General features: G+C 38.6%; 1 protein-coding gene across 1 annotated transcript; it reads left to right on the forward strand.

Moving 5' to 3' along the window:
• On the forward strand, positions 5,787-19,540 carry LOC8085760 (probable protein transport Sec1a). Its single transcript, XM_021463114.1, has 21 exons — positions 5,787-6,216; positions 7,175-7,230; positions 7,315-7,396; positions 8,113-8,191; positions 8,754-8,804; positions 8,886-8,982; positions 9,069-9,101; positions 9,249-9,377; positions 10,168-10,359; positions 10,438-10,521; positions 10,636-10,734; positions 10,810-10,883; positions 11,392-11,488; positions 11,932-12,057; positions 12,138-12,236; positions 14,776-14,892; positions 14,988-15,065; positions 15,881-16,083; positions 18,770-18,860; positions 18,955-19,044; positions 19,125-19,540. Exons 1-21 carry the CDS (start codon positions 6,144-6,146, stop codon positions 19,176-19,178), a joined length of 2,004 nt encoding a protein of 667 aa, XP_021318789.1. The 5' UTR covers positions 5,787-6,143; the 3' UTR covers positions 19,179-19,540.

Here is a 24,683-nt window from a genome sequence, read left to right on the forward strand (position 1 = left end):
AAAATTTACCCTAGAAAATAAAGAATATACAAAACTCATGGAAATTGTTAGTTTAAACCCTATATTAGTGTGTATTCATGATCTCCTTTAGGTTTAAAGTTATAATAAAAGTTGATGTTATCGACTGTCAACAGATTGCCCCAATTTAGCTGCTTTGGCCAGGAAATTGTCTAGCATGGAGACACAGTTTAGATATGTACGCTTCGACAAGCCTCAAAAAATAAGCAATGTCGACTATGAGTCTATCCTAGAGATAGTCAATGACAATGATGAAGAAGTTGAGAGTGATGAAGTAGCTGATGTGGATTGGGTGTGGAAATATTCTGAGTATACTCCATAGGCCAAGAATAAATCCATAGAGGAGGAAAGAAAGAAATTCAACTTTGACAGCATCAAAGCCGACAAAATCTTTGATTATTTATTGGAGAAAGGGGAGATCAAGCTGATAGGGAATCATAGGATACCTTCGGCTGAAGAGCTTAAGAAGAAAAGGTATTGCAAGTACCATAATTCTAATACTCATAACACAAATGATTGTAAAGTCTTCAGGGATATTATCTAGTAAGTTATTAACAAAAGAAGAATTGGGCTAGAGAAGACTAAAGATGGTATGGGTATAGAAGGTCATCCTTTCCCAGCAAATATGGTTGCTTCTTCTTTTGCAGGAGGAAATTTCAGAGTGCTTACTTTTGAGAGAGCTAAAGAAGCCAAGGCAGTGGATTCTACAAGACAAATATCAACTACTAAATATCAGGAGATGAAGAAGAAGCAGGATCGACAAATTGGTTGATCTGATCGTCCAAAAACCTCCAAAGATGGTGAGATGCATAGGCATCCTACTGTCAGGATTCTATTGAATAAGTGGCAAAGGCAGAAGGAAAAAGAACAAATGGGTTAGGAAAAGGATTATTGGAGGTAACAGGAGATGCATGAAAGAAGGAGGATTCAGGAAGAAAATGAATATCAATGGAATTGTCCTTTCTTTCGACATTGCTGGAATGAAGGCTTAAAATTATCGACTCTCAATAACTATCCCTAGTGTAGTGATCAGTATTGGGAATATCAACAGGCAAGAGTCAACCACCGACCTGTACATGAACGATTAAACTTTGAAGGAACAAATCAGCGTATAAAATAGAAAGTATTCATGATCGGTTGAAAGGAGAAATAGCTGATCAGGAGGTAGATGACAAAGAATATGTTTGGCAGGAAAATCAGTGGTGCCCAAGTGGGCTTACTAGAAGTCAAAAGAGAAGAGTTCAACGTCTAAGGAATGATGAATTACATCAGAAAAGACATAAAGTCTGGCAAATCAAACAGACAGTTGATAAAGACAAAGGTAAGACACCAGCTGAAGTTTCTACTATCTTTATGTTGCCTGCTGAGTTTAGAGTCAGTAATGATGATGAAGAATCAGATGAAGAAGTGGCTATGGCTCAATGGGTTTGTCGAGCAGAAAATGCAACCTTTGAGAAGCCTGAAAAGCATTTGCATCTAAAAGCATTATACCTCAAAGGGTTCACTGATGGGAAGCTATTGACTAAAATGCTAGTCGATGGGGGTGCAGCTGTCAATTTTATACCTGTTGACGGTCCTTAATGCTCACATTGAACCATCAATTAATCATGGAAAAGGACTTATATGCAACCAACACCTAGACTTAGGGTTTTATCTGACAGAATTCCACGAGTTTTGGTGTTTGCCTATTTCTGCAGGGGGTTATCAGGAAATATGAAAGAAAGGCCCACACGTCGGGTTTACATAGAGATATTAACGTGCCGCGCAATTTTCTACCGTCTAGAAGAGTCCAGAAGCCACGGGAGCGAACGGGAGACGTGATGGAGCCGGGCACTGGGCGCCCGCCCTCCCTTACTGGGCGCCCGCCCTCCCCCTGGACCAATCAGGGTGAAGCTCGGGGATCATGCTCCACCGACCTAATACTTCAAGGAAAACCACACGATCAATGTCGGTTTGATCCGACGGCCCAGATTCATCTGAAAAGACTATATAAGCAAGGCCCCCTGGCCCCTAGAGAGCATACCTCTTCTAGAAAATCAAAGTTAGGGTTTCAATTCTTCATCCAAGTAGAGAGGATCCCTCTAGTTCTTCTAGTTCTACCTCTAGTTCATCTAGATCTAGTTCTAGTTCTAGTTCCTCTAGTTCTAGTTCTAGTTAGTTCTAGTTGTAATTTAGAAAATAGGGAGAGAGAAGAGGAGAGCGGAGGAGGAGCCGGATCTGTCGGATCTTCCTCAACATTATACTTTTGCAGCATCTGGTTCGTTCTTCATCGTTCTCCAGGTTCTTCAATTCATAATTCCTGAGTTCTCTAATTACTTTTATTTACATTCAAGTTATTTATTGGATTCCCGCTTGCATCAAGTGCTCTAATCTTTGAAACATTAGAGTAGTAATTAATAGATTAGACATGGTGTTTAGTCTTGCAATTACCTGGAATTGCACCCAATCGTGCGGATTGTTGTGGTAGCCCTAGGGTAGTGACAGCCCTATCGGTCGACGTATTCCACCACGTTCGGATCGGTGTTTGTAGGACCGTAGTCGGAGCTTCCTAGCCCCCTTCTCATCTCTTTCTGTGGTTAGTGTTCTGATGTCCCGAAATAGATAATCTTGAAGTAATTCTTGATTCTTAGATCAACTAGAGAACTCTCAGGAAACTTCCTCTCTTCCTACCAAAAATAATTATATAGTTATCCTTGGGCGATCTTGGATCTTAATTAGTACACTCACGTTCTCTGTGGAAAATCGATACTCTGGAATACTCCCGGGTGAAGGCTACATCGGTATCCGTGCGCTTGCGGATTTTTCTGTTTGCGTTTAAAATACCCAACAATACCATATTCAACATTCAGAAAACTTGGTAAAAGGACAGAAGATTTATGTCCAACTGATATGAGATTGATAGATTTCAGTTCAGTAACTGAAGGTGCTGTATGTGTTGAGTTAACAGTTGGTAGTAAGAGCTTGCCTACTACTTCCTTTGTAGCTGATGCCAAAGGCACATACAGTTTACTACTAGGAAGAGATTGGATTCATGCCAATTGCTATATTCCATTTACCATGCATCAGAGTCTGATTCAATAGATTGGAGATGATGTAGAAGTTGTTCCAGCTGACTCTTCTGATAGTATTTCTTATGCTAAAGCAGATGAGTGGAATTTTGAGGGCATGGAGTGCTCTGGAAAAGTATACGAAGGAGACATCATCAAAGTATTTGAGGATGGTCAACATCCGATACAAGCAGTAAGCTCTTAGTGTTTTAATTAATGAATTCTTTAGTCAATGAAGATGAAGGCAAGATGGACAAAGGGTTTATGTCGGCCAATGAGTTAGAGGCAGTAGACATAAGTGATGGTGATAAGTCTAGGTTGACATATGTGAGTGCTAAGTTAGATCTTGAGTATAAACAAGAATTAGTAGCTTTGTTGAAAGAGTATAAAGATTGTTTTACTTGGAAATATTATGGAATGCCTGGTCTTGATAGAAAATTAGTTGAGCATCGACTACCGATTAAACCTGGATATCGGCCTTTTAAGCAAGCTCCAAGAAGCAAAATTTATTCGGCAATGTCAATATGCTAAATGGATTTCTAGTGTGGTTCCTGTATATAAGAAAAATGGTAAAGTAAGGGTCTGCATTGATTTCAGAGATTTAAATAAAACAACTCCTATGGATAGTTATCTAATGCCTATTGCTGACATGTTAGTCGATGCAGTAGCAGGAAATAATGTGATTAGTTTTATGGATGGTAATGCTGAATACAATCAGATATTTATGGCAGAAGAGGATATTCATAAGACCGCTTTTAGGTGTCTGTTGACAATTCTTAGTGTAATCACTAAAGGTAGACATAAAGCCTAGCCTTCGGCAACGACACTAAAATTGTGTGTTGATTATTCTTATGTTTATTAGAAATTCCACAAGCGCACAAAATAGATCGGTTGTAGCACTTCACTTGGGAGTACCAAGTATCATATTTATTTTCATAGGAAAGCTATATATGGCTAAGAGGTGACTCTAATGAACTTACTAAGAATAACCTAATCTAGCAGGGGTGATCTAAATAACTGATAAGTTGGATATGGGTTATAGACTAAGTAATAACCTAGCTACTACCACTTGGAGACAACCTAGACGTAATAGGAGAGGTCCTAGAGTGTGTAAGCAATATTTCTATCTAGCTCAACAATATCTAATTTAGCAATCAAGCATCCTAACTAGTATTTCGGACCGTACGCGTCCCGAATTAATTAGGCACGACGCACAATGAGGTCTATGTTTTAAGAACTAGGCTCAACATGGTGGAATATATAGGCTAACATGGCTGTCACCACCTGTCGCTACCACAGCTATCCGGAGGCCTAGCCACAATCCAAGTTAACGTATAGTCTAAGCACCACGCCTACACTATAAGATACTACTCCAATCCTGCGCAAGAACTTGAGCACCGACTAGCGGCGAAGAACCCGTACTAGAAGTAAACAAGACAACTAAACTATTTATAACTGAACTACTAGCACTCAAACGATAAGTATATCACTTAGTGCAATAAGTAAAGGCACTCAATGCAATAAGTAAAATACTCAAAGTAAATGCTGAAAGTAGAAATAGATAATGCAAAAGTACTTACAAAGAGGGAATTACCAGAGCTATACTAGAGGCTCCAGGAGACTCCTCTCTTACAGCTCCAGACTCCACTCTTCACTCTCACTCTCACTATTAGTCTCACTAGAGAGTGGACTACACAAGCACAAATGACCGAACTAGCTTTCTCTACATTGGCTCTCTCAATACAGTCGAACTAGGGGGTATTTATAGGATAGAGGTCACTGAGAAGCTCCTGACGCGAAGTGGAGTGGCGGGCGCCACTGAGGAGTGGCGAGCGCCAGGATCCTGTGGCGGATGCCACCTCCCCTGAACCGACATAGCATCTGACGGCTCTAGATCATCCTCAGAGACGGTTTGCTTCACAGGTAAGTCGGTTGGCACATGTTGAAAGCATTTGTTGCATGTTGTGGAAAACTACAATCCATGTGTCACTTGTTCATGAGACGTCTAGGTATAGAAAATGTGCTGTTATTTTTTTACATGAGGCCTAGTTTAGATCAAAAAGTTTTTTGATTTTGTTACTGTAGCATTCATTTGTATTTGATAATTATTGTCCAACCATGGACTAACTACACTCAACAAATTCATTTTGCAAATTACAAGCAAATTATGTAATTAGTTATTTTTTATCTATATTTAATGCTCTATATATGTGCCGCAAGATTCGATACGATGAGAAATTTTGATTTTTTTAGATTTTAGGTGAATTAAGGCCTTGTTTAGTTTCCAAAAAATTTTACAAAATTTTTCAAATTCCCCGTCACATCGAATTTTTAGACGTATGCATGGAGTATTAAATATAGATGAAAATAAAAACTAATTGTACTGTTTGGTCGGAATTGACGAGACGAATCTTTTGAGCCTAGTTAATTCATGATTGAATAATATTTGTCAAATACAAATAAAAGTGCTACAGTGTCGATTTCATAAAAATTTTTTTAACTAAACAAGGCCTAAAAGGCCTGAGACAGAAACTTATCTATAACATCATTTGGAATTGGAAACAACACCGCGTCATATGCACTTGCGCTGCCTGTTTGCTTGCATCCGAAGGAAACCCCTCTCTTTTCCTTCCATCCCTCTGGAACAGCTCAACACGCCTTCGGCATCCTCCGTTCAACTTTCAACCGCGCTTTCTCTTCTGGAACCATCACACGAAGAGTTCTCAATGACGCGTGGGTCTAGAAACCTAACAGCGCGTCGCGGTCCCATCTGCCATAGACCCACTCAAAACCCCACACCACACGACTACTCCCCGTCTGGTCGTCCATGGAGGAAAAAAAACCCGGTCGAGCAGATTCCTTGTGTTGCTGTAGCCTGTAGTACCCCGTCCAACCCCGCAGCGGCGGCAACCACTGCCCGTAAATTCCATTCCACCGCGTCCGGCTTTCCTCACCGCGCGACCATTCGCCATTCCCTCCGCTCGAATCGGCAAGCCCCCATTTCGAGTCCCGGAGGCGGCCGCGAACCCTAACTCTACAGGGAGGCCTCGCCGGCGAGGAGTGGGGGCTCCGTTGGCCATGTCGATCGACTCGGACAGCTCGTCGCAGAGCGGCGCCGACTACAGGAGCTTCCGCCAGATAACCCGAGACCGTAAGTCCGGTTCCCATTCTCGGCTTGCCGTAATCCTTGGTTAGTGGGGATGAGGTGGTCACTATCGCTGCGTTTGGGTCTGGACTGAGATTGGTTTTGATCCTGGGAAATATTGATATTTTTTTATGTGCTTGCTTGGACAATTAGTTGACGACGGCCAGTATTTTTCCTTTTTTTTTTGGCTAGGACTAGGACTTATCGTTTAGCTCGTGTCCGTCTCACAACGGAGGCATATTTAGTGTGAAAAACTGCAGTTGAATTGAACTGGCGCTGTGGGTGACACAACACCACTGTGCTAAACTGTTGTAGTTCCACGGAGTTTGTATGCATCTTCCATGCCCAAGATTGAGCTCATATTTATGACTTTATTTTCTACTTTATGCATGCACTGGATGACTGGAAATACTTCCATTCACTTTATTGTAATCAGGCACTGCAATTGATTTGATTGGCTTCCTGTAATAAGAATACAAAATTGCTAGCATTATTGTTGGAAAGCCTTTATGATCCTGCAATCAGATAATTGTGTTGCTATTGCAGCACGGTTTCATGAGTTCAAGACTGCACACAGTTCCAGAATCTCCAATCCTTAAATTTTCCTTTTTTGCCTGTTGACAGTTTGGAGAGGGATCTCCAGTAAAAGCACCTATGACCACCAATTCAATGCATATGAATCAGAGTACTGTTTGTAGTTACTTATAAAAATTTATAGCTGGCAACTTATCTATACTTTTATTGTCACATGTTTTATCTTTACCATTTTCCTAGAACTCTTATGTGTTTCTGTACAATAACATTTTGTTTTTACCACTTCTCTTTTCTGACCCTATATGTCTCTGTGTACACAATTCAAGTTAGCTTAATATGGTGTGGACCTTTAAATCTTGGCCTACTGATACCATTTAAATCTTGACCTATAGAATTAACATTTGTTTGTTTATTATTGTTACAATCATAGGTTTGTTAGTTGAGATGCTGAGATCGACTCGGAAGAGTTCAAAATCAACATGGAAGGTATTCTTGGAGAATGAAGGAAGATGATCTTCTAGTTTCAGATGTTCCATTTTCATGCACATAAAATTGTGTTATGAATTTCAGGTTCTAATCATGGACAAACTTACGGTCAAGATAATGTCATTTTCATGCAAGATGGCAGATATCACAGAAGAAGGGGTTTCATGTAAGTAGACTCATCTAAATATGTCCTGTTGTATGTGTTATATAACTATTTCTTATGAGATATTTGTTGTATCCATCATTCTGAATTTTGTTTTTTACACTCAATAATTTGGCATCTATCTAGACATGAAAGTAAATCTGTACAGTACATATCAGATCTATATAACAATAATATAAGTAATACTGTTATCTTCTAAAGCATTTCTTATGGCATCTCAGATTGTGTTAATAATATGATTTCTTTTGTGTAAACCTTTGAGCTGGCATCATGTGGTGCTTGGAGTATAACTAGTTTATACTTGAAACTTAGTGCACAGTTTATCTGAAACCACAGTAATTCTATACTGACCTTGAACTGCAGTAGTTTCTAATGGAACTATATTTTTGTGACAATCTGTAAAAATAGTAGAGTTATTTCTGAATTAGTTGTGTAGTATCCTTTCTCCTTTGTTAATTTTATAATTTCCTGCAGAAGTACTATGCTATTAATGCTTGTTTGTATGGAAACTGTTAAGCGCTTTCTGCTTGCAATTTTTTTATGTTAACATTTACCTTTGCCAAATTATAGGAGCCTTGAAATTCCATGAAACATTAGTTCCTTCCACTTCTGCCAAATATATACATTCATTTTCTTGTAAAGGAAACTTTACAGTCTCTTACCAGAAGTACTGTCTATACATAAAACCATACAAGTTCAGCCTTGGCAACTCTTTGCAGTGGTTGAAGACCTATACAAACGGAGGCAGCCATTGCCTTCAATGGATGCAATTTATTTCATGCAGCCTACTAAAGAAAAGTAAGTTTTGCTAATTAATTCTCATTGACACTGCTCTGTAGTTCTGTGATCTTTTACAAGTTAAAACCATATCTTGCTAAACTTTACTTAAACATATCAAATGCTTCCCTAAGAATAGAATTATGTAACCTCAGTATGATCTTTTTCATTATATGTTGCGGTGCTGCATTATGATCAGAATTTCAGAAGTATGTTGGTGGTGCGTTATTTTTCTTGCCTTACTTTTGACTTCCAACATTGTGTCCTTGATGATTATGAATGATTCAGTTTATCACTTGGGCTGGTCCCTTATGCACCTCCAATCGTCTTTAGGTGGATAAAACAGATTTCAAATATAATATGTTTTTATTATTTATAAAATATATACACTGATAGGTGCTATCCATTTTGGGAGCTTCTTCCTCTTCTTCCTCTTCCTTCTCTTCTTCCTCTTCTTCTTCTTTGGTTCCAACCAACAAGGCAGTAGATTTCTGTGGCATATATACCTGGTATTTTTCTGGTGAAGGTTGAAATTTGGTTTGTTCATCCAGTTCTATAACCATTTTTTGTGGTGATAATGCAGTGTTCGCATATTCATGTCTGACATGTCAGGAAAAAATTCACTGTACAAGAAGTATGTGATCAACACAAACTTTTTTGTGGCCATCTGTTCTGTGGATTAAGTACTAATAGCATGATTCGAAACCTGGTGCAGAGCTTATGTTTTTTTCAGTTCTCCCGTACAGAGGGAATTGGTAGCTCATATAAAAAAGGATTCGACTGTACTAACTCGCATCAGTGCACTCAGTGAGGTTATTTGGCCACCGTCTATTTATTGCATGTTCATTCTTTTTAACATCACACTTATGCTATATCTGACTTTAGTTCCATGCTTCAGATGAACTTGGAATACTTTGCTATTGATAGTCAGGTACTTGATACTTCTGCTTGTAGTAACCCTTTTTGATTGCCTATTTGTTATGAACTTGTTAGAGTTGTACTTCAAATAGAAACTGAATTTATCTCTTCTCTTAACATTCATTTTGAAGTTTTGATAATACTTAAATGTTGTGTCTAGGGATTCATAACTGACCATGACAAGGCCTTGGAGGAGTTGTTTAGTGAAGATGCAGAAGGCTCACACAAATACAATGCATGCCTTAACACAATGGCTACAAGAATTGCTACAGTGTTTGCATCATTGAGGGTACTCTCTTCCCATTTTATGCTGTATGTAGAGTCTTCATACCTTCATGTTTGTTTTGATTCTATGCCGTAAGAGGAAATCATGTATAGTGTGCATTATTGTACAGCCACTGAATAAGGATTGGAAAAATCTTTGCGCCATGTTAGGGCTCATCAGAGTAGTACCTTGGCACTATCTCGTAGTTTGCTTTATTATTGAGATGAAATCTTATTATGTCCTTTGTTTAGTGATAAGATGACACTCTTTATTTTGATAAAGATAGATATGGTTGTTATGGGCTTATGGCCTGGCCCTTGTGAGGAGACAATTTTCAAAGGAAGCAAGATAAATTAAGCAAGTCTCCTAGTTCACAAAGTCCTACTATGATCTTCCTCTTACAGGATATTTTATATCCATCCCTTATCCAGTTCCCTTGTGCTGTTGTACCTCAAGTTATCGGACATGACCTCTCTCCACTAGCTGTTTATTCTCCATATATAGTAGCATATATCACATGTTAATCGTATATCATTTCTGGAAACCTGTGGCCTATAAGAGTATTTTACACTGCAACACACAAATAGCATGGTGTTGGATTGGCAGTAGTTCTGCCACCATAGAAAAACTAGCAACAATGAACATCAGCCGCAATGTTTTCCACTGATTGGAATCATGCATGGAAGGAAATTGATTGAAAACAGGATAAATTTGACTCTGAAGTATCACTACAATTTTACTTCTTCTAACTGGAATGCTGATTCATAATGCTTATTTCAAGTTTTCTAAAGCTGAACATATTGAACTATTCTAGGAATTTCCTCGTGTGCACTACCGTGTAGCCAGGACAATCGATGCATCTACTCTGACGACACTACGAGATTTGGTCCCAACAAAGCTTGCTGCTTCTGTGTGGAATTCCCTTGCCAGATATAAGTCGACGATACCTGAATTTCCACAAACAGAAACATGTGAACTACTTATTGTTGACCGATCAATAGATCAGGTAGGAGGTGAATTCCAGTATACTCATTTCCATATTGCTGGTGCATCCTTTGATATCATGTTCTCTTGAGCACTACAGATTGCACCAATTATTCATGAGTGGACATATGATGCTATGTGCCATGATCTACTGTATATGGATGGCAACAAGTATGTGCAAGAGGTGAGTACATCAGCAGCATACAGTCTTACAGTGTACCTCACTAATTTACCTTATTCAGTCCTTGCTATGTTTTTATGCACGACTCTTAAAATTCATGGCACTCTCAAACAATAGGTTCCAAGTAAGAATGGTTCAGCAAATGAGAAAAAGGAGGTTTTGTTGGAGGATCATGATCCAGTATGGCTTGAGCTGCGGCATGCGCATATAGCTGATGTAAGATTGTTGCCACTTTCATCTTTAACTATAGTCATATGCTTTGCTGACTTAATGAAAAAATCAACATTTCAGGCTAATGAAAGGCTGTATGAAAAGATGACCAGTTTTGTATCAAAGAATAAAGCAGCTCAACTACAACAGGCAAGGTTTGTTCAGGAAATGCAACTTTTGCAGATTAGAGGAGTAATTGAGTGTTAGCTGAAGGGTATTTTTGCAATTGTTAGAATAAATTTTCCCGCTGTTCGTACTATAGATGGTTCTGTTGTTCTGTCTTATAAGCAGGGTATTTTTTGCTGCACAGACTAAGCCTGGGTGCTTAGATGTATGTGCAATCTTTAAATTCGGTGGTTTAGTGTACTCAAAATGGTTAAATTTGCTTGTAATTTCGTTGCTATGAAGTAATAAAATTCAGGCTTCCCTGTCATGGGGAAAAAAAAACTCTGTACACTAAAAAACTATAAATACTTTGCAGAGGTGGTTCTGATATGTCTGGCAGCATTTTCTGCTAAGTGTCCCTATGAATTGCTGTTGCCAGTTATGTTTAAAAAGCAACTAAAGGGGCAAGCAATGCTGTTAGCTAAGGTATTAGCTACGTGGTAGCTGTGTCAATGGATATTGTTAACATTTATTCATAGGATCTATTTTGAGTGTCAGATCTGGTGGAGAGTTATCTACCAAGCAGTTGCAGAAAATGGTTCAAGCTCTTCCACAATATAGTGATCAAATTGACAAGCTCACCCTTCATGTTGAGGTTAGTAGTTTTGTTTTACATGACATTAGTCTATAAAGACTATTTCTTAATTCTTATAACTGTTCTATCTGCTTTAGTAGAATTGTCTGTTGATATATTAATAGTGACTGCCTTTATCCTATCATTTTTTTGCTTTCTGCTCCTTGAAAATTCTTTAGTTCAGATATCAATATACAAATGTTGATAAGTCTACAAGAAACACTTGCATAGTTTTCGTTGCATGGTGCACTCTACAATGGGGCAGAGTTTGATTTAATAGGAGTAGATATGCTAACACATCGGATTACATTTGGATGCATTCATTTGGGGTGGGGAACATCTCCACATGAATCAGCATTTTGAATAACACTTACTAGAGGAAGAAAATCATAAGCTGGTGTTTTCTAGGAAGAGAATAGCAGTATGACACAAAGTACAATGTTTATCGCTTCATGTTACTACAGATTGCAGGAAAGCTTAATAATATAATCAAAGAACAACACCTTAAAGATGTTGGACAGCTAGAGCAAGATCTTGTGTTTGGTGATGCTGGGACAAAAGAACTAATCAGTTTCTTACGAACCCGCATGGTAATTGGTGTTTGAACTACAGCATATAAGATACTGCACTTGTATGTACACTGCTTTAGATATTTGCTTAACTAATGCAGGATGTAAGTCGTGAAAATAAGTTGCGTTTGCTGATGATTTATGCTTCCATCAACCCAGAGAAGTTTTTTGAAAGTGATAAAGGTGCAAAGCTGATGCAGGTATCTTTGGTTTCATACTTCTATTATTTCAGTATGAGTTCATTTTGTGTGTCATCTTCAGAAGTACAAGCATTTATTTTTGCCGACTTGAGCATATTTTCTCCAATGTCTCTAGCAGTACCATATCTTTATATAAGTGGTGTTATGTACTGAATGGTTTTGTGTCTTACTCCCTTTATCTAATCAGTTAGATGCTGAGATGTTGTGAAGTACTTCTCAAAATACATCCCCTGAATAAAAGATTGTGTTGGTGCATCCAATTCTTTTTCTATGGTAGCATGACTGGTACCATGATATTTAGTCTCCACAATTGCATGGAATGCTAGCCAACATGGAAAAATAAAATATGAGCATTATGAGGTTGATACTATTATACAATGGATAGTTTTTTGAATATTAGGGCCAAAATATATGGTAAGCCAACACTGCCAGGTTAGAATTCTGAGTGAATAAAGTTGTTTTTCCTTTTTAAAATTGTGTGTTTGTTATCTTGGCTCTGTGTCAGTACTCAGTAGCTTAACATTTCAATACTTGTAATTTAAACCCTGTCTGTTTAGCAGTATAGCTGTAGAAGCTATTATTGCCATCCGTTCATGAAGGTCTTTGTAGTTATCTAGAACGCCCACCTGAAAGTTATATGTGTGGATAGTACTTTGAAAAATAAAGCATCGTTTGTTTAATTGGACCATTTAACTTGTAGGTGCTTTTGACAAATGCACGCCCTTCTACTTTAAGGAACCGACACACTGCCAAGAAATATTGCCTAAAATTCCCTTTAATTATATTTTTGGCACAACTAGTGAAGTGAAAGGGTGACTTGAATTAGGAAAACATGCCTTGGGAATAGTTAGGTAATAGTCATCCATGAACTGAACTTTTGTTCAAAATATTGTCAAATATGAGAAAATGGAGGAAGAACCACTAATATGTGTGTTCGAAAACAATTTAGGGCCTGTTCGTTTAATCTTGAATAGCTGCCCTGGAACTGTTCCAGCTGGATTGGTAGGTTTTTTGTATAGATATAGATTAGCTGGAATAGTTCCCAGTCTCAAAACCAGCCAAACGAACGAGGCCTTAGCCAGATTTCCATGAGTGGTGACCAGTATAAAGTTATAGTTTGTGGTGAACCTTTTGGGATCCCTGTTGCTCTGTTGTTTTTCATGTAGATGGTCTCCGAGGGCTATCTGCTTGTAATTTGGAACTATATGAATAGAAACAGACAGTGCCATTGTCGGTTTGTTAAAAAAAAAGCATAAGTTATAGTCTGTATAAAGTTATAGTCTTCCGGGTCACAAGTATTGTCTATTGTTTTTCTCCAGTAAAGTTACAATAGCTAGTCAGTTCTTATTCACAGATTGGAGGCTTCGGATTATTTAATGCTATACAATAAAATCATAAAGTGGCCATTTACTATTAGTCAAGTCTGTCTTGGCCCCCTGAACTCAAATACCAGATAACAATAATTCTTAAAACCGGACAAGCTATTGAGCCCCACATTGTTTTCCCACAATGCTAATACCGAATTTCATTACTTGTGCAACGTAATTACAAAGTTCGTTACTTCAGCATCCCAAACTTCTAAAGCCAAAAACACCACCTTGTGACAGATCACCAAGGGATCCGCCCACACGTGACCAGAACCAGCATCATCCAGCAAAATATCCCAGTTTACCCAGCATATACATCCACGAAGAGCAACCACAAAGTACAAGCCAGAGGCTCCAGCAGCATGCAGGCTGAAACAAACTATAGACACAGAATCATCCTGCATATGGAATTAGCTGATGTTCATCCTTGTTGACCGCTTCCAAGAACTTCTTGTGGAAGTACAGCGCGACTTCCTTCAAGCCTTATATTGAGCCCCACATGTCATTGGTTTTAGCCATGTAATCTTTTATTGAATGTTGGGGCTCCTAAAAGACCTGAAATGAAAACAATCTTAACTCAAAATGTTTTTGAGCTTGTCGATCCCTACAAATTCGGTGTAGAATGTGTCTACATCCGAGTCCTCTGAAAAATTCAGTAATTTAAATTTAAAATATTAAAATTTAAAACGTATATTTGGGCCTCTAAACGATCTCAAATCTAAAAGTTGTCAACCACAAAGTTGTGGATCACGTTGAGAGGAAGATTGGTATGGACTATGTCAATATCCAATGTTGTTTGGAAAGTGCAAAATTTGAATTTCAAATTCTGAGAACATGAAAAGAATATTTGGACCTCTAAACAATCTCTAATAAAAAAGTCGTCAACTACAAAGTTCTAGATCGTATTGAGAGCTACAACTTCGGTAACATCAGTGATCGTTTGAAAAATTCTACAATTTGTATTTCAAAAATTGATAGCTTAAAACAAATATTTGGGCCTGTAAATGATCTCAAATAAAAGTTGTCAATTACAAAGTTTTAGATCCCATTGAGGGCTACAACTTCTCTTTACTATATTGCTTTTTTGTTACACTTTTACTTCCCCCCATTGGTCTGTGTGTGGGACAACAGGCTTCATTGTGGTTGCTGTTGATGATCATTTTCTTTGACAGCTTGCAGGATTATCTGCTGATGACATGATTGTAGTAAATAATATGCGCTGCTTACGTGGACCTGATACTAAAAAGTCTTCAGTTGGGGCCTTTACTTTGAAATTTGATCTTCAGAAGGTAATTAGATTGTGAAACTTTTGTATCAGTTTGATCTTTGAAAACTTTAACTTCTCAGTAGCTTCAAAGTTTTAAAACTTTTACATGACTATCAGAAAAAGCCTGGTATCAGAAAGGAGCGGGTTGGGGAAGAGTCAACTTGGATGCTATCTCGATTTTATCCCATCCTGGAGGTACAGAAAAATTCAAAACTTACAATCTAAGTAGTCATCTCAATATACTTATTGTTATGGCATTTTTTAAAAAAAGTTCCCTCTAATTGTTGATGGCATGATATTTTTGTGTGTCGGAAATGTACTGTGCTATTTTTTTCATCTTTATATGTTAACTATTTTGCACATTTTAATGCACAGAGTATCACTTCTTGTGTTCTATTCTAGAGGTGTTGTATCCTTTGATACGACCGTCCAATACCTATTTTCATTCACTCAGGCCAATTGACTGATTAGCTCAATTAACCTCAACATTTGTGATTGGTCCATTGATTTCAGCTATATGAGTCATCAGTCTTTTCTCCCATCATTCTTGTGCAGTCATGCGAGTAGGACATTCCTATTCCATGCGATCTCTGTAGTCTAAGACTTAAAAGGGAAAGTTCAACCTTTAAGCACTTCAATTTTATTGAAAAATCAGAGCATTTTCTTATTGCTTCAACATAGTTCATGTAGTTTGGATTATATGGCCCTGCAGTATGGATGGCCATAAGTATGCAACTGTTTTATGTTGAGCTGGCTTCTGTAAACAAGTTTTCTATATTTAGCTGGTTGCTGTAAGGTTGGCCGTGCTGGCAACTTAAGTACTTAACTGTTAAATCAGTATTTGCACTGATAGTGGAAAATCGTGTCCTCTAGCTCTATGTTTAGTTGGTACTCATAACTGTTAAATCAGTATTTGCACTGATAGTGGAAAATCGTGTCCTCTAGCTCTATGTTTAGTTGGTACTCATTTTCTTCTGTATTTATGGGTGCATCTTTTGCTTTATCTGTAGGACTTGATTGAGAAACTTAGTAAGGGTGAGCTACCGAAGGATGAGTACCACTGCATGAATGACCCTAGTCCTAGTTTCCGTGGAATTCCAGGAAGCACATCTGCTCGAACAAGCCCAGCTCATCAGCCAGCCCAATCCATGAGATCTAGACGAATAGGTGGCACATGGGCTAGACCTCGGAACTCTGATGATGGTTATTCGAGGTTAGTAAAGGCAACCTGGTTAGCCTTCTTTTATATCTGTCAACCATGCATTTGTGTGCTGTGCTCAGTGTCCTGATGATGGACGTGGGCAAGGCAAACTTGTTTTCTGTTGTCTGATGGGAATTCAGGTTTGTGCAACCTAGATGTGTGAAACATTATCTTCTCCAGTTGTTTGCTGTTGTATCTATACAATAAAAGTGTCTTGCGCTTCCAATAAAAAGTACATTCCAAATTGAAAGTTGACTTTTGCTTTGTCCTAAGGCCTTGTTTAGTTTGAGAAAAGAAAATTTTTTTGGGTGTCACATTGGATGTGTCGGAAGGATGTCGGGAGGGGTTTTCGGATACTAATAAAAAACAAATTGTATAGTTCGTCTGGAAATTACGAGACAAATTCATTAAGCCTAATTAATATGTCATTAGCACATATGGGTTACTGTAGCAATTTTGGCTAATCATGGGCTAATTAGGCTTAAAAGATTCGTCTCACGATTTACAGCCAAACTATGCAATTAGTTTTTTTTTTCTATCTACATTTAATGCTCCATGCATGTGTCCAAAGGTTCAATGGGATGGGTGAAAATTTTTTGGATGGAGAACTAAACAGGGCCTACTTTCTCTAATTTTGGCCAAGTTTATAGAAAAATGCACAAACATCTACTACATTAAACTATGTTCATTAGATACACCATGAAGTACATTTGATGGTGGATTCATTTGATATGTAGATGTTAATATATTTTTCTATAACCTTGGTTAAAGTCAGAGAATTTGAGTTAAAACAGCCAAAACGACTTACAATTTGGAATAGAGGGCGTATATATGACTTTGATTAGCAAAGCGGATCTCTTTTAGGAAGTTTATGGAGGGCTCCTGCCAAAATTGAAACCCCCTGTACCCAAGTCACAATAGTTGAGCTTTTTTAGGTTACAAAGTACTCCCTCCATCCAAATTAAGTCATTCCAAGAATCTTAGAGAGTCAAAGCATTTCAAGTTTGACCAAAATTATAGAAAAAATTATAAAGATTTATGACATTAACTAAATATAATATGAAAATATAATTAATAAAGAACCTAATGATACTTAGTTATTATCATAAATGTTATTATCTTATGATATAAATTTGATCAAACTTGAGATGGTTTGACTTTCTAAGATTCTTGAAATGACTTATAATTTGAGATGGAGGGAGTAGCACAGAAGCCATTTTGCAGTTTTCTTGAGGCACTTCAGTTCTGTTATCTGTTGGTTACCAATTTACATGGCAGCAAAAATATGACTAACTAGGTGAATTCCCCTTCTTAAAAGCAAATTGTTGTATACATAGCATTACTATATGGTATTCAGTTGTGTATACATTATATATATGAATTTGACTTGCATGTTATTTTATTGTATTAGATCTGGTAAACAATCACAAAGCTAATAGAAGAAAAACAATAGAATATTTGATTACATTATAGGGGAATAGGAGGTGAAATAAATAGTGTATTTTTGTATATTAATAGATTAAATATTAAAAATATTTCACATGATATAGATGACATGGATATTTTCAGTAATTAATATGGAACGACATAGACTTAGTGGAGAATGATGTGAACACCTTGCATAAAGAGAGAACATTTAGTACGTCACTTAGTGGAGAATGATGTGAACACCTTGCATGAAGAGAGGAATCATTTAGTGGGGTTTAGCTTTATAAGAGTATATGATATAAAATTCTGCGCTTCACAATGTTAATTTTCCTTTAAATTAAGATTGTTAGGTACCTTAGGGATCGGAGAGCATAAACTCTCCAGAGAGATAGTGATGAGTATATATAGGTCTAGAGAGTCTCATGAGCTGGACCATATGGGCCTACAGGCCTATAATATAAGAGTCTTCACAGTTAACAAAGATCAGCTACGGATTGGACAACAAAATTTTAATTCAAAGTCCCCCACCCCACACACACACACCCCAAAGGCACTTCAGCCCTGCTTTATATTGAGCAAAATACTCATGCTCGGTTTGCCAGCGTATAGAGGTTTATCACACTTAGGCCGTGTTTGGCACAGCTCAACTTCATTAGTAAAGTTGTTTTTTTATAAAATAGCTTCATGAGCAACTTTCTAAATGAAGTTAAGCTATTTTGAAAAAAGTGTTTGGTAAAATAGCTTCACCAACTACTTTTTGCATAGATGAGAGAAAGAAATGAGGGAGAGAGCTGCAATAAGCTACTTTTTTTCAGCTTCATCCCACTCATGTTTTTGTGAGGGGGGAAGAAAAACAGCTTCACCTATGGAGCTGTTTTGGAAACAAGTATTTGGCAAAAAAAAAAAAAAAACAGCTTCACCCATGAAGCTGTTTTGAAAACAAGTATTTGGCAAAAAAAAAAACAGCTCACAACAACTCGTGGAGCTGTTGTGAGCTATACCAAACAGACCTTAGTGTAGCCGCCCTCGGTTTGCCATCTTATTGAGGATATATCCAACTATATCAGATATTCGATGGACAATGGTTAAGTTGTATTTGTGTTATGTATCTTAAAAATTATGCGTATTTGTATTTCATATCTGAAGAAAATTGTGGATATTCGAAAAATGTATTTTGAATAACTATTCGACCCCTTCTTCGGTCAGACAATTGGTTGAAACGTATCTGTAAAGTTTACACTCTACTGATGAATAATGTGGATTTTTACAGTGACTCTGTACTGAAGCATGCATCAAGTGACCTTAGAAAGTTGGGCCCGCGCTTATTTATCTTTGTAATTGGGGGTGCTACTCGGTCTGAGGTACATTCGTCCACTTAAAACCAATCAACACAGAAATAATGAATTTTTTTGTTTCTAACTCAGTCTGTGTCCTCTGTGAACGTGACTTCTACAGTTGCGTGTTGCCCACAAGCTGTCAAGCAAACTGAAGAGAGAAATTATCCTTGGCTCCTCTAGTCTTGATGACCCACCGCAGTTCATCACTGTAAGTTCGTCAGCTAATTTTTGGGGTCTTTCTTGTGTTCATTAGTCATACTTGGTAACTTGATGTGTGTCGCTGTGCAGAAATTGAAGATGTTATCAACCGAGGAGCTGTCGCTGGATGATTTGCAAATATAATAATGTCAAGTACAATGGCCTTACATTCTCCACTGTAATTATTTACTTGCATCACTACAACGGGTTTAGTTGTACTCCCTTAACCTTGTATCGAGCCACAGGCTCTCTTACACAGGCTAGAGGGGCATGATATTTATTCGGCCACCGTCAGATACTAACCATCCAGTGTACATACATGACAGCGACCAGAGACTGTAACATAGGTGGCAACTTTATTAGATTGGTGGATCAGCGAAATTCAATGTCCAGAGGACTTCAATTTTTGTCCTCAGATTGCTGTTATTTTGCGGGGAAAATAGATCTATGTATATTTTTAACTCAAACCGGAATTCATGTCTAATATAAGAGCAAAGAAAGCACAACAGCAGGAGTCCGGCTGAACACGAAGATACACAGCGTGCCATGAGCCGGAACAGTACTTTGCATAGGACCCGCTTGATTGGTGGAGCAGGGTACAAGTAGCTTGTGGGCGGAGTGAAGCTGTTTTGGTAAAACAGCTTCGAGGTGTGGATAAAAAAAGACAAAATGCTTAGTCTTTTTTTCCTAGTACCCTTCTTTTTTTTGCTTATTGTTTCCCTTTTCTTCTTTGTTCTTATCCTTTTACCGTCCCTTAGGCCACGTGGCTCCACGCCTTCCAAACGGTCGCGCAAAACTATGTTAAACAGCGGTTCCTCCATGCTCAGCCGCTTGGTGGGTGCGGCCATGTGCCCTAGTTGGGTGGCTCCTCCATGCTCAGTCGCTACTCTACACTCGGCGAAAGAGCTTGGCTTTTTTGCAAGTAGGGATAAAAATGATACGAATATTTTCTTGCACGTAGGGATAAAAATGGTATGAATATTTTCTGACTGTATTCGAGATCGAATCCATTTAGAGGAGTTCAAGTCTGTCTTTATCTGAGTTTGGATATTTAACATCCGATACCGTATCTGTATCTAAATACTCAAATCACATATTTATAATGTCGACATCTAATCGTATCATATCTGGTATGGCTTACACTATCCGTGTTCAAATGCAAATCCAACTAGAAATATGAAAACAAAATGACATCAATGATATTTGTCATCTATATATGCACGTGCCTGTGTCCATGCTAGGGCAAATTCATCTAAGGTCAGATCTTAGGAGTGCGCTAAAGCTATATGTTTTTTTGGCTTTGTCTCCCTCCCACCTCTCAAGGGGCTTCTCTTGCAGAGTACAAGCATCGCCACCCAACCCCTTGCTCCCTCCCTTTCAAATTATAAGGGTCGTTCGGTGCATATCTCTTGCACTGCATGTGGAGTGGGTAAGCCACACCAAATGCCTTGTACGGAGTTGGTCACGCTCGGTGGCCACTAAGCAACCCAAATGTTTTGCAAGACTACAAGCCTCTAGTGTACAAGTAGTGGTGCACACGAGCATCGAGTAGCAAAGAGGTATACAAACTCCACTAACACTAGGGCTAAACCTAGAGCAAACACTTTTAGCAGTGGGCTAACTAGCCTAAGCACTTTGCAAAAAAATACTACACTAATCACTAAGTGATTTCAGTAAGCGGAGGCAACTCTTTGTCACTAAGCACTATGGTGATAAAGAGCACCATAGTATGGATCCTCAACTCCCTTGGTATGTTCCTCATTCCCACACACCTTAAATGGCTGGTTGTGGGGTTAGGGAGGGAGTATATATATAGCCTTTGCATTTGAAATTATCCATTAGGAAGTGTTGTTGCTTTCTACGTACTCACCAAAAGTACCGGTGGAGTCAATTAAGGTTTTCGGTGCCTCTCCGAGACTAGTTGTTAGCTGATCGTTAGGCAATCGTTTCTTCGTTGCTATTTTTGGTGCCATTATGGGAGTTTCCAATGGCACTTTGAAGATGTCAGTTTGTCCTTGAGGCTCTCAGTCTTCTTTATAGAACCTAGGGTTAAACCCTATTTTTGATACTCCTTCCCATCACCATTGGAGATTTCTGGTGGGTCTTTTGGACCCTATACAGATTGCCTAACATCAATTTCTCTAGTGCCACTAAGTGACCAACATCGGATATTTTTGGTGCATATTTTACTTCTTTTCTTTATGTTCTTTGCGTCTAGACTTGTTCTACTTGGTGACACAAACTTCTAGCATCTCTTGTAGATCTTCAACATAGTAGTTTCTAATGTCTTGCTTGAGGTGTTGAAAGGTCCTAAATGGCTAGAAGTGGGTGAATAGCTATTGACGGTCCTTAAGTATCAAATTTAATTATCAAATAAACAAAGAAAAGGATCCAAATGAAATCAACATCTAGACTTAGGGTTTTATCTGACAGAATTCCACGAGTTTTGGTGTTTGTCTATTTCTGCAGGGGTTATCAGGAAATACGAAAGAAAGGCCCACACGTCGGGATTACATAGAGATATTAACGTGCCACACAATTATCTTACATCTAGAAGACTCCAGAAGCCACGGGAAGAAAGCGGAGACCAAAAGGGGCCAGAGGCAGGGCGCCCGCCCTCCTGCCCTGGGCGCCCGCCCTGACTTGGAGGCCAAACAAGACTCTGTTTCTCGGGAGATCTCCACCGACCTAAAGGATCAAGGATAACCGTTCAATCTATGTCGGTTTGATCCAACCGCCCATATTCACTTGAAGGGACTATAAAACCAGACCCCCTGGCCCCTGGAGGAGAGAGCCTCTCAACCCTAATTGATTATTCTTCAAGGGAGAAGAAGCCTCTGATCAAGATTAGAGCCACCACATCAATTAGACATCTAGATTAGCATAGCTACATAGGATTAGAACTAGGAGGAGTCAATCTTCGATTGGTTTCCGGATCTGTCAAGAGGATTCTTGGTAATTCTCTAATTGTGCTTCTAATTGTTCTTCTAATTATCTTTGTTCTTCAATATTATGAATATGACTTTGATCTACTTCAATATATTGCTTATGACTTTGCTCTACTTGCTTATATTCAAGATTATATTGTTCTTAGTTTATCATAGTTATGTACTTGGCTTAGTTAGATTGGATCTATATACATGCTTAGGATCGTATAGCGTTTATCCATCGGATCCAGGGGTAAATGATAGATATTGTGTAGGCGTGGTGCTTATACCGTATTTATCTGCGATTGTACCCAATATGCCAGATCGTGGGGTAGTTCGTGATAGTGACAGCTTCATTGATTCTTATATAGTCCCCCTCTCGTGTATTGGGCTGGCAGAGTAATATTTTTACAGGGGAGTGATTGCTATGTTTCTCATTTACCTTGCTAATATCACTATGCATGGACGTAGTCTTGTCTCACAATGATTGCTAAGTATGCTTGCACTAACTATGATAATGCTAGACTATATAGTTGAGAATAACTTAGGGAATATTCTTGTAGTTCGTTCTAATTCCATGCTAATGACTTTCTAGAGTATCTAATTGAGGTGCTTATCATATTTATTATGTGGCTAAGTTATGATCAGATTAATTATCTTTGTCACTATTCATTATTTCATATATCTTTTATGTGACACTTATCCCTGTATGAAAGAGTTAGATAAATGTTCTCAATTATACATGCAATGATAGATACTCAATCTCATATTCTATTCTGTAATCAATATTGATGATTGCTAATCCTTTCCCAGTGGTAAAAATATAAATAACGATACCTGGAATACTTCCCGGTTAAAATGCTACATCGGTATTAATCTGTGCGCTAGCAGATCCCATTCATTATTTATTTAGAAGAGCAATTGCATATTTCAATACCGCGTCTCTCATGTCATGCTGGGGATGACAACTTGGCTTAAGTGGTGTGAGGGATAGGTTTGGCATTTTTGGCACCGTTACTAGATTTAGAGAACTTAGTCTACTTTTGGTAATGATGTTAAGAATACCCAATAAGCATTTTTGGCGCCGTTGCCGGGGAAGGTTGATCACTAATCAAGAATGGAATAAATAATTTTGAGTTATCATTCGCATCAGTAATATGATTGAGCTTAGCTATTCTCTCATACAGTTTTACCCCGATATTTTTCTATTTTATCTTATGTAGGGGAATGTATGAATAGAAGACATCTTCCAGGAAATTTTGTTGACAATCCCGAAGCGTTATTCAGAAGAACTAGAGCCAAGCTCAAGAAGAGATCATCAACACTTCAGCAAGAAGCTTCATCCAATCAAGAAGATCACCGGAACTTGTCTTCAGAGTTCGAAGCCATGGCGAACAAATCGATCCGCGAGTTCTCAGCTCCCACTACGGACAACATCCGCACTGGACCTGCTGTAGAGATCGATGGCAACTTTGAGCTCAATCAACATGGTGCAATCCAACCAGTTCTGTGGGAAGGCACATGAAGATGCTAGTGCTCATCTACAACACTTCTTGGAGATTTGCAGCACATTCACCATATCAGGAATCTCCAGAGATGCTATACTACTTCGCCTCTTCCCATTCTCACTGTTAGGAAGAGCGAAGTAGTGGTTCTACGCTACAAAGGAGAAGAATACTACGTGGGCACTCTGCTCAACAAACTTCCTGGCTAAGTTCTTTCCCATGGGCAAGACCAATGCTCTCCGTGGGAAGATTACAAGTTTTCAGCAACAAAATGATGAATCTGTTCCAGAAGCATGGGAGCGTTTTCAAGACTACATCCTAGAATGTCCCCATCATGGAATGGAGAGTTGGCTACTGATGCAGACATTTTATCATGGGCTCGGCAACAGTGCCCGAGAGACCATGGATGCTGCAGCGGGAGGAGCATTCTTATCACTTACCATACCACAAGCCACAGCTCTTGTGGAGAAGATGGCGTCCAACCAAGGCTGGAATGAAGAGAGGACCTAGACACGCAAGAAAGGTGGAGGTATGCATCAGCTCAAGGAGGTAGACATGCTGTCTGCAAAGCTAGACCTACTCATGAAGAAGCTCGACGATAGAGCTGGAGATAAGAAAGAAGTTATGCACATCTACGACTCTCACATGACTTGTGAGGAGTGTGGAGATACTGTACACTCAGGCAATCACTGCCCTGAGATGCTTGAGGATGTGAACTACATCAACAATAACAACAACAACTACTACAACCGTCCTCAACAAAATCAAGGTTGGAATCAACAGAGGCCTAACTACTCAGGTAATTATCAAGGTAACAATTCTTACAATAATAATAATTTTCCACCTTTGAGAGAGTTAGTGTCTAATCAAGGAAAGCTAATGGATAACCTATCTAAGAAATTGGCATCTAATGATAAAATGCTAGAAAATATAAATAATAGAATGGATAATTTCTCTACTGCCATCAAGAATCAAATTAGCTTTAATAAAATGATTGAATCTTAGTTAAATCAAATAGCTGCTGCTGTTCCTACTACTAACCCTGGTGTACCATCACAACCGGAAGGATTAGAATCTGCAAATCTTGTAGACATGTTTGATGCAGGTAATAACTGGAGTAACCCCGTCATTGAATTCACTACTGACCTTCTGCCGATCAAGAGAGGCGATCCAGGACGCCCCGTCATCCCGATCTCCATCGGCATGGTGGACGTCCC

This window comes from Sorghum bicolor, chromosome 6 (genome assembly GCF_000003195.3).
Source record: "Sorghum bicolor cultivar BTx623 chromosome 6, Sorghum_bicolor_NCBIv3, whole genome shotgun sequence".
Classification (NCBI taxonomy): domain Eukaryota; kingdom Viridiplantae; phylum Streptophyta; class Magnoliopsida; order Poales; family Poaceae; genus Sorghum; species Sorghum bicolor.

Excerpts from the sequence above, each read along its gene's own strand:
- LOC8085760 (XM_021463114.1), top strand. The coding sequence starts at position 6,144 with ATGTCGATCGACTCGGACAGCTCGTCGCAGAGCGGCGCCGACTACAGG. Across the intron at positions 10,735-10,809 it reads GGCATGCGCATATAGCTGAT|GCTAATGAAAGGCTGTATGA; the intron begins GTAAGATTGTTG and ends TCAACATTTCAG. Across the intron at positions 12,058-12,137 it reads GTTTCTTACGAACCCGCATG|GATGTAAGTCGTGAAAATAA; the intron begins GTAATTGGTGTT and ends TAACTAATGCAG.